Raw genomic sequence first — 11302 nt, forward strand, 5'->3', positions numbered from 1 at the left:
GTTTTATGAAACAACCTGCACATGGACACTATATTCCAACTATGTTTCTGAGTACTATCTTTTTTTTTTTTAAGATTTTTATTTATTTATTTGTGAGAGAGAGAGAGAGAGAGAGCGCGCGCGAGCGCGCACAAGCAGGCAGAGTGGCAGGCAGAGGCAGAAAGAGAAGCAGGTTCCCACCTAGACAAGGAGCCGGATGTGGGACTCGATCCCAGGACCCTGGGATCATGACCTGAGCGGAAGACAGTGGCTTAACCGAGCCACCTAGGTGGCCCTGTTTCTGGGTACTTTCTGAAAGTATAAAGATGATCACCAAAACTTCTCTAACAATAACAAAACATGATAGTCCTAGTAAAGAAGACTAGTAGAGTAGCTTACCTCCTGAAGTAGATCTGCCTGCTCAATTGCTTTTAGGACATTTTTCTTGGATGTTTCCTGAACTTCCCCCCCTAAAAGAAACTCATCCAAAATAAAATAAGCCTTCTCAAAATTAAAGATGATATCAAGTTCACACACCTAAAAAGTAAAAATAATAATAATAATAATGTTAAACTGAAAGAGGCAAATTTTGCTTATCCCCTATCAGTTGGTAAAATAAAACCTAACACAAGTCGATCAATCTTAACTCCCTGGTAAAAGAGCAATTATACCAGTGTAAGCATCACTGACTTTTCAAATTTGAAGTACCTGAAAATCCCCTATCAGTTGGTAAAATAAAACCTAACACAAGTCGATCAATCTTAACTCCCTGGTAAAAGAGCAATTATACCAATGTAAGCATCACTGACTTTTCAAATTTGAAGTACCTGAAAACACAATGTGTAAGAGTTAAATAAAATTTGATTTTACATGTTGCCAGCAAAAATTTTCTACCTTTAAAACCAATTTTCCAGTTCTTATTTTAAAGATAAAGGTAACTGCTATCCAAGTCTAAATTTCATACTAAACATTTCAAAACATTAAAATATCTACAATTGAACTCCTTTCAATTTGGGGATCTTAAATCTTATTCCTAGTACTGTAATTAAGTACGGTAATTAAGTCTCCAGGGGAATGAATTTTACAATTAACTGACTATTCACACTTATAGGAAGTTGTCATTCTTAACCTCTCAGTAACAGTAACATTTAAATAGAATCCATAAAACAAATAATAAACTCATCATTAGGTTAAAAAATTACTATGGCATTCAATTTCTTACAATACTACTCACACTGCCAAAATATTTGTCAAGTAATTCCACATAACGATGAATTATTTCCAGAGTAATCAGTTCATTTTCCTGATCTTCAATAGCACAGCAAAAATACAAGCTAGCATATCTGTAACAAAATATAAATGTGGGATAAAATTTTACCCTGTAGTTGTGTTTTCTAAATACATTTTGATACACTATTGTGAAAATCCCCAGACTTAACACATTTTTTTCTTCTCATAGCGCAGATTATTTTTCTTCTAGACTAAAAAAAATAATAAATGTTTCTAAGAGAAATTCTGAAAAGTACACAAAAGGAGAAAGAAAAAACATCATCCAATCACATAAAGCAGAAACGGTACCATATTTTGTTGTTCTTTCAGGTTCCTTTCTATGAGTATTTTATTTTATTTTATTTTAAGATTTTATTTATTTATTTGACAGACAGAGATCACAAATAGGCAGAGAGGCAGGCAGAGAGAGAGAAAAAATAATAAATGTTTCTAACAGAAATTCTGAAAAGTACACAAAAGGAGAAAGAAAAAACATCATCCAATCACATAAAGCAGAAAGGATACCATATTTTGCTATTCTTTCAGGTTCCTTTCTATGAGTATTTTATTTTATTTTAAGATTTTATCTATTTATTTGACAAAAAACGTTCAAAGAGAGCTATACTGAAACAGATTATATTCAAATTGCCAAAAGACAAGACATAATCCTGAAAACACTGAGAGGGAAGAAACTCATCAAGTACATAGATCCTTGATAATATTAAGTGCTGATTGCTATTCAGAAACTCGGGAAGCCAGCAGTGGTGTTACATATGTAAAGTGCCAAAAGCCTCAAAAACAACAACAGAATCAACCAAGAAACTAGAGGATCCCAGCTACTAAAATCTGAAATAGAAGTGGGAATACTACTTTTAAGTTTCAGAAATAAAAAAGGAGTATATCAGAACACTAAAAACAACTGAGTACCAACAAATGAGACAATCTAGATAAAAATGGGAAATCCAAAGGAATACACAAAATTCCAAATGACTAAAAAAAGAGAAAATCTGAATAAATTTCTATCAAGTGAAGAGACTGAACTGGTAGGCAAAACCTCCTAAAAATGAAACACTCATGAGCAGACTGCTCAATGATAAATCCTATTACATTTACAGAATAATTAATACCAACCTCTAAATTTCTCCCCAAATAAACAGGAGGAGGAATTTAACTTATTTTGGGATGTCACCGTTATCATAAAAGCTAAGCCAGATAAAAGATTTCACAAGACAACTACAGATCAACAATACCCTTTATAAATACAAATACAAAATTCCTCAACAGAATAACAAACTGAATTCATCAACATGTTAAAAGGACTGTACATTATGATCAGGTATGGTTTCAAAAAAATTCAAGGGTGCTCAACATACAGAAGAAAAAAAATGTTACAATAATTACAGTAAAAGAATAAAAGATAAAAACCACATAATTTTAAGTGATGCACAAAGCAACCAAAAACCAGCACCTTTTTATGATAACAGGCAAAGGACCTGAATAGATTTTTCTCCATAGAAAATAAACAAATGACCAAAAAGTACAAGAAAATGATCGATATCATTACTCATTAAAAAAATGCAAACCGAAACCACAACATCACTTCACACTCACTAGGATGGCAAAATGACAAGGAAAAAAAGCAAATTAAGAACTGGTAAGCTTAAAAAAAAAAAAAAAAGAACTGGTAAGCTTACAGAGAAATTTGAACTCCTTTTGTATTTACATATTTTTTGAGAGGGGGGCAAAGGGAAAGGAAGTGAGAGCGAGCGAGCGAGAGAGAGAATCCTTGGGGAAGACTCCCTGCTGAACACATAGCCTGACACGGGGCTCCAACTGTCAACCCTGAGCTGAAATGAAGAACCTGACACTGAACCAACTAAGCCATCCAGGTACCCCAGAACTCTTAATACATTTCTACTGGGACTGTAAACTACTAGAGCTATAGCAGAAATAACGTGGCAGAACTTCATAAAGATAACACAAAATTCCCTTACAACTCACCAACTCCACTCCTAGTTCTATAGCCAGAAGAACTGAAAACAGGTAGTCAAGAAAATACCTGCACAAGAATGTTCATAGTAGCAATGTGAACCATTTTTCAATGGCCAAAAATTAGAAACAATTTAAATGTGAACCAACAAATGAATGAATAAACAATGTGGTAAATCCATGGTATGGAATATTATGCAATCATAAAAAGGAGTGAAGTATTGATATGTGTTTTGGCATAGTCAAATCTTGAAAACATTATTTTAAATGAAAAAAGTAACATGCAAAGGGCCCATATCACATGGTTCCTTTTACCTGAAGTGTCCAGAAGAAGATAAATCTACATAGACAAAAGATTAGCGTCACAAGGGAAATGACGGATATAAACATGTAGTTGCTACATAAAAGCATCAGGTGACTGATGTAGCAGTCACCTGCTACAAGCTACATGGTTTTTTTGGGAGGGGGAGTGGAAATGCTCTAAATTGATCTTTGGTGATGATTAAATCAGAGGTGATACAGGTAGTAACTGCACAATTCTATATATAGCAAAAATAATGTATAATGTAAGGGCTAATGGTTTATGTGAATTTTCTATCAACCTAGGAAAACACAACGGGATACCATTTTATACCTAATAGAATAAATAAAAATATAATAAAAAATGACAGGGAACAACATCTGTTGGTATAGTGGATAGAAACTGGAATCCTCATAACCTGTAACTAGAAATGTAAAATTGTACATATGCTTTGGAAAACACTTTAGCAATTCCTCAAGAGGTTACTTTATGATCCAAAATTCTACGCCCAGGTATAAACCTAAGAGAAATTAAAAAATAGGTCTACAAAAATTTGTACACAAATGCTCACTGTACCTATAATAACCACAAAGTAAAAACAACTAAAATGTCCATCAACTAATGATGGACTATCCATCACTAATGAATAAAATGTTCCCTATCCAGGTAACAGAATATATGTGACACTGAAAAGAAATGAAATGCTATGTCTCTGAAGTGTAATGCTATGTTAAAGAGCTTAGTGACATGTTTAGGATCACATATTTTAGGACTCCATTTACATGAAATATGTACATGTTTTAGGACTCCATTTATATATGAAATTTACATGAAATATAGGCAAATCTATAATGCTGTAAGTTATTAGTTACGTTAAGTCCAAGAGGTTGGATTTTGGGTAGAGTGGCAGTCACCTGCTACAAGCTACATGGTTTTTTTGGGAGGGGGAGTGGAAATGCTCTAAATTGATCATTCTGGATGCACAAGTCTGTGAATACAGTAAATATATTAAAAGCCACTGTATTATTCACTTTGAATGACTGAATTGTCTGATATGCCAGTTATATCTCAAAAAAATCGTTAAAGAAAAAAAAAAACCAGAGCAGTAAGAAATTATCTGGTCATTTTTAACACAGTGAATTTAAGCTTAATTATTAGCTTTCAAAAAATTAAATTTTAAAGCTAAAAAAAGCTAAAAAAATTATTAGCTTTCTGTTCATATATTCAAAACACTTGATTTCTCAGTCAGCTAAATATGTACCCATGTGCCCATGAATATAGCTAAATGTAATACCCACTGATATATTAATAAAAATTGTTTTGTTTTTAAAAGAAATCTGTTCAGTAATATTCTTTAACAAATTCTCAAAATGGCAATTTGGAAGTATGTTTACTTTCTAGTAAATGTAAATCCAGAGCCTCTCCCCCCCACAAAAAAAAGCACTCAATTCTATCTTCTATCTTTGAGCAATCTTTAAGAACAGTTTCTTTAGAGATAAAGAAACAAAGGGAAAATGGCAGTGGTAGAAACAGGGAATGAAACTGAAGTCTCTAGATTTTCATCTGTTTTTTTTTTTTCATCTGTATTGCCCTTACTTCTTATCTTTCTTTCCCAAACAGGGAAAACCTGCATAAGAGATATTCAGGATAAAGAATATGGATTAGACAGAACACAAAGTGTAAGTTAATGAAGATATGAACACCACCTGTTGATATGAATAGTAAAAGATCAGAATTTTTCTGATGCTCAAAGGGAATTCTCGCTTAAAAGAGTCTTTCCTCTTCCAGATGGGCTAGAGAAAACAAATCACCTGTTTATACTAACAAAAAATATTTCATTAAATAGTAGCATAAATGAGTCTTCAACAAAAAATGGGGTGATGGGATTTTAACAGGTATACTAATTATAAATGACACAAAATTTTTCATGTGAATTTTCCCTCAATTCAAGTATCAATCACAAAAGATTACATACTACAGCTATTAAAAGGAAGGGACAGGCTCATTAATATGTGTAGGAACACTACTGCTTCTCCTTTCATCCATTTAACCACCCTTTTCCTTCAAATACAGGAATTTTGACTCCTGTGATTTATTCTCTTAATGGCACTTTCAAATCTTCCTCTCTAATAGGGACTCCTCCCTCTATGTATAAACAATCTTAAGGTTCTCAATCCTTTTGAAGCCGTATCTCCCAGTCCTACGAGTATGGGTGGATACCACCTCTTCTTTTCTTTCATGGCAAAGCTCCCCCAAATAGTTTACACTTGCCTTTTAAATTTCTTCATTTCTTCACACTGCCTTTCACTACATGGGGAGTTCTGCCTCTACTACTCTACTGAAGATGTTTTGGCAAAAGGCATTTATGAAATGCCCACTGTAAAATCTAGAGCATTTTTCTTCATTCTAATTGAACTTTATCTGCCATTTTGAGCCACATTTGAACCAGTAATCTTTTTAATAAATTATTTTTAATAAATCTTATTTTTAAATAAATTATCTTATTGACTGAAAACTCGATAGTACACTAGAGGAACAGCCGTACCCAAAAAGACATCTGGGTTCTAGAAGATTATCTCTAATATCTAACATTTTGCAACTCCCTGTCTGAGGAGAGTATCTTTGTTTACCTGGAAGCCTTGGGGAGCTCACATAGTCTATGCTGAGAGTCACTTATGTGGGAATTCTGGGCTACCACTTACCACCTGAAGTTGGCCATTCAGTTACATTTATGTAACCAAGAAAACTCCAATAAAAACTAGTCACCAAGACTCCCCTGGTGGGAATGTTTCATTTATATTTCTTGACATTTACAGCATTGAGAATGTCCTAACACCAGTGAGAGAAAACAGAAAGTTCAAGGTTGGAACTCTTTCCACCTATATACTATGCTCCTTTTTTTTTGACTTACTGTAATCTGGATCCTTTCCTTGTAGTAACCACAAATGTACTACTTTTCAGTAAATTTTGTGAATTATGACAAAATTAACTTATAGTGAGCTATGAACCTACAGTAGTCTTGGGAAATCCTGATTTTATATACAGTGTCAGATCTGAAGATAATCTCGGGGGGTCTGGGACTTTACACTGATTTTACTCATTGTCTGGTTCTTACTCCACTCTAGAGGTTTTTTTCTTCTACCCTCCTGCCAAATGTTTAAATGCTGCTAATTAACAATTTATATAAAAAATTTCAACAGACTTTTTAGCACACTCACTCCATCAAAAACTAAACACTGGCAAATCCAAATCACACAGGCCTCACAAACCATCTTAAAAATAAGCCAAGTTCTCGAGTTTATCATTTTTCTGCTCAGCTGAACCAGAAATCACCCCATTCCCCTCCTTCATTTATTGCCTTCCTACTTCTACAAATAATTACGTCTTACAAGAATTAGCCTTAGTAGAGCTTTCTTTTCCACTCGTTGAGGGCCACTATCTTGTTCAGGACCTCATTATAATACCCTCTGTCAGATCATCCTTTAGGACTCAGTTTCAGAAGTACACAACTTCAATTCTTTTATTATTATAATGATCTTTTAAGAAATGTAACTCTGACCTCCTATGTGTGAGGTCTTTTTAATTCTATGACTAAGATTTGAGTTTTGGTGGCAAACAGCTCACTCTTCAGACAAGACTCCTAATTCCTTCCTTGAATTTGAGGCTTGGTCAACAGCAAGAGTTTTCCAACTGAGAAACTCTGTGCAGAAGATAAAAGCCAATGGACAAAGGCACAGATTCCTCTATTCCTGATTTTACAATTGTAGTCCCCCTTCTACTTGTTCTACTTACTAAGGCTCTATCCTAACTAGGTATTTCCTAGTTCTAAATTTTTATGATTTTTCTATCATATTTTCTGAGTAAACACTAAACACCAAATATTAAAAAAAAAAGATCAAATTCATTCTGTTAGAATATTTAAACAACACTATATATTCTATAATCTCCATTTCTTTTCCTGCCATCATTCCAACAAAGACTATCACTATCCCTATCCAGAGTGGAATAAATGAAAGATTAGAAAATCAAACTTCTTCTTAATCCTCACTGCATCCATACTGTTAGTTCCCTGCACACTCCCCATGTAAGAAACAACTTTCTACATACAGAAGCTGTCTTGTCTTTATTTGGAATTCATTAAGGTAGTTAATTATCTTTAAATTAAAGAGTTTAAAGGGAAGAGGAATGGGGAAGAAATAAAGTAAATGTGGCCCAGATATTCTATAAAAGAAATTTTATTCTTTAACTTTCTAAGAGTCTTTAAAATAGAATTTTAAATTTTTTAAAGCTTCAGATATTAATAAAATAATGAATATTCTATTTTCCAATAATAATTAAGACAGCATTTTTTGGGGTAACTTAATTGTTAAAAGAAATCAATGAGACAGACTGTAAGATCAAATTTTAAAGAAGTTATCCTGGCCAAAACTGGTAATTTATTCAAAATTCTAATATTGCTTCATTTTAATTCAAATTAATAAACCTAACTAAAAACCAGGTCCTGTACACAAAGGTAAGTTATGAAATAAATGTGTTTAAACAACTGTATGACTGAACAGGTCTATCTATTCAAGATGCATTTATAATTGAACGGGACTTGAAAACTCAGATAAAAGCCTTATCAATATTAGTCATTACAGAGTCAGAAGGAGAGGTGGAGTGGAGTGGGAGAATGTAGTATTACATTCTCTTATCTATTCTTATCCAAATTAGAGAACTGATGACTTAAAATATTGACCCTAAATAACTTATAAGAAAATGAGTTCAGTGAATTTTCCTAGAAGATAAACATCTTAGAAAATAAAATTATTTGTAAATTTAGTTAAAACGATTCCCCTGATTCTAACATTTAATCTGGGTAATAAAAAATGTTATTTTAAAAATACAAGTTTCTACCTAAGTAGGTTTATCAGAATTTTACTGTTTATAAATGTTCTCTCTCAAAGGACTGCGATTTCCACATTATAAATGACCTAACATTTGATTCTGCTACTTTCAAATTTCTGACAAATAAAAATTATACCTTTTATAAACAATCTTCAGATATCGCCACTCGAGAAAGCTGCACATTTTAGGTTTACGTGCTAAAATAGTCTGAACAATTTCCCTTGTGATTTTTTTCTTCTCTCTCTCTGATAGTGAGACATACCATTTCTGCAGTCGAAGCTTTCCCTGACGACTAAAAAGCAACATAAACTGCATCTGTTAAGATAAATAAAACCAAAGTTACAATTGGTGCTTTTATTCAATACAGTTAAGAGTACAAAATAAAAGGCCTTTGTAGAAAATCAAAATAGATATTTCTTGTAGAAAAATTTTGCCAACCTACTTCGGTGCGTAAAAAAATGAATGGAGAAAAGAAGAAAAGCACTGCCTGTTAGAGTCAACTATGCAACTGAAAAACTATTTTCTGCTTTCTGTACATTCCATAGTCCGTTTTCAACAAAAAGAGTACTCTATCCATCAATTGGCTTAGACAAATAAAAGAGAAAAAGAGACCCAGAATTTCTGGTACTTGAGTGTTTCCATTTCCAGAAAGAATCATTTATAGTTTCACTTATAATGTTTTTTCAGTTAATGGCAGCTAGCATAGTTTTAGCAAACATTAAAAATCTAAAAACAGTGGGAAAAAAAAACCTCAAGTCCTATTAATACAGGTTTTTCTTGAAAAGGTAATTTTTAGGTATGTTTTGTCATGTCACTTTTATGAAAATCCAACACAAATATGAATACAATACAGAACTGATGCAATGTAAGAGTAAACAAGCCTTTAAAAGTGAAAAAAGGTAGATCCACAAGTATTACACAGTCGTCCTTTAAAATAATAAATAGAAGCTTGTACATTTGGAGTGGGTGTTGACATCTAGCAAATCTATAAGCCGTTTCGTTTATATTTGTACTTAGAATCTAGAAAGCATGTTATGTTCATCTTTAGTTTTTGAAGAAAAGGCTTTGTAATTCAACTGGCTGTAGAAATGCAAACAAAAGTGCCATTTCTACAAGGATTAAAGGTAGAATTTATATTGGTGGTTTTTTCCACTTTGTGAAATTTCTATTAATTATAAGAAAAATTTGTTTAATTTTGTTACTGCAAGTAAAATTCAAAGCCTGATATCAGTAATATTTTCCACTTCTTCTTAGATATGAGTAGGGGTTAATTTACAGAAAAAGACTAGAAAAAGAATAATAAATCTGCAAAGCTACTAAGAAATTCGCAGATGTGCACATAATCCTCTTCGCGAGCGCCTCTCCAATATGACCCACGAAATTTCATGATTCCAGAATCAAAGATAACGGGTTAGGACACAAAACGTCCGTCACTGGCTTTCGCATTCCCAGGGTAACGCAGATTGAAAAAGTGCTCAAGACTAGTTCACCGCTCTCTACGCCCTAGTTGTTCCCCAGTACTTACTGCGGCCGCGGGCCTTGGGCTTTCTGGAGCTCGTTCTGCCCCACTGGCGGCAGTTGAGGCGACGCCCCTGTCGCCAGGCTGAGAAAGAGAAGCCGTTTTGCAGTAGGGAGAGGAGCTAGTTAACGGAGCCAAGTTTCAGGCAGCGAGGGGAAGGTGCGCCAACAGGGCCTCCGCAAGAACCCGAGGAGAAAAGAGGCGAGGTTATGCCAACCCTAAGGGCGCACCGGCCTACGCAAGGGAAGCACCTTGGCGGTCAAGTAACCTCTCGGAACAATGCACACTGACCTCACAATCCGAAGAAGCCGAAATGGCAAAAGAAGCGTATACCGGAAACAGCTTCCGAGGTAGGGCGTTGGGGGTGCTGCGCGCCTGCGCATTTCTTTCTAAGGCGCTCCCGGAAGGAATTTGTCCTAGGTAATGTAGGTTTGTGTAGCTTTGCAAATTAAGTTCCAGTTACAAGGCCGCGTAATTCTCCGTGAACAAAAAGACTAGTAATTTGTCTCCGTTGGGGGATGATAGGGGTAACGGAGCTGTTTTCCTGAGTGAAACAACTCAGATCTTTTCATGAAGTTACTGCCGGCATTGCAAGTACCTTTTGTAAGTTTTTCTGCTACAGAACCGCCTGAAACTCAAAATGGGAAGCACCCTCCAACCGGAGTATTCTGCTCTACATTTTGTCTCACACTTCTCCATGGGAATCTTCTATAGATTACTTCGCCCGTCCTCCTGGTGACAAACAGGTGATGACCCAAACAGCTGCTCATCTCCGCGATGAATCCCATTCCTTTCTGCACTGAACACTCCCATGCTACCTTCCAACCCAACTCGGATGTGAATCCAGACACTATGACTCTGTCCAAACATTGCATCTCTCTTTTTCACCCATTTGCCCATTGCTGTCTGTGGCTCGGTGAGGCCGCGGCTAGAGACCGCAGGGCCGCTGGTGGCTCTCACGACTCTTACAGCTCTAACAAGAGCTCTAACAGCTCTTACAAGAGCTCTGACGACTCTCCTACTCCTCCTAGGGCTCTCCTACTCCCTCCCAAAGCTCAGCCTGGCGGACTATCCTTTATAGGGATGGTTGAGCCCCGCCCCCACACAGGTGGCCAACGGGATTTAAACTCACCTCAGTAAATATATGTGCGCCCCTCTGATTGGATGTCTTCACCTGGCTTGACCCGCCCTTATAGCTAGGCTTTGCAAGTAAGTTCCTCTAAGTTCACTGCATAGGGTCAATCTAAGTTCACTGCAACAAAATGGCTCCTTCTGGTCAACGAGGCCCTTACACTATAGTGCTCAGGGGCGCCTGGGTGGCTCAGTAGGTTAAGGTCTCTGCCTTCGGCTCAGGTCAT

General features: G+C 35.4%; 1 protein-coding gene across 1 annotated transcript; it reads right to left on the minus strand.

Moving 5' to 3' along the window:
• Nucleotides 1–348: 348 nt before the first annotated feature.
• Nucleotides 349–9983, minus strand: LOC116583948 (AP-1 complex subunit sigma-2-like). Its single transcript, XM_032331967.1, has 4 exons — nt 9951–9983; nt 8562–8740; nt 1214–1322; nt 349–516 (listed from the first exon to the last, which is right to left on the minus strand). The coding sequence occupies exons 2-4, from the start codon at nt 8738–8740 to the stop codon at nt 349–351; spliced, it is 456 nt and encodes a 151-aa protein (XP_032187858.1). The 5' UTR covers nt 9951–9983.
• Nucleotides 9984–11302: the final 1319 nt, after the last annotated feature.

The sequence above is a fragment of the Mustela erminea genome, chromosome Y (assembly GCF_009829155.1).
Source record: "Mustela erminea isolate mMusErm1 chromosome Y, mMusErm1.Pri, whole genome shotgun sequence".
Lineage (NCBI taxonomy): Eukaryota > Metazoa > Chordata > Mammalia > Carnivora > Mustelidae > Mustela > Mustela erminea.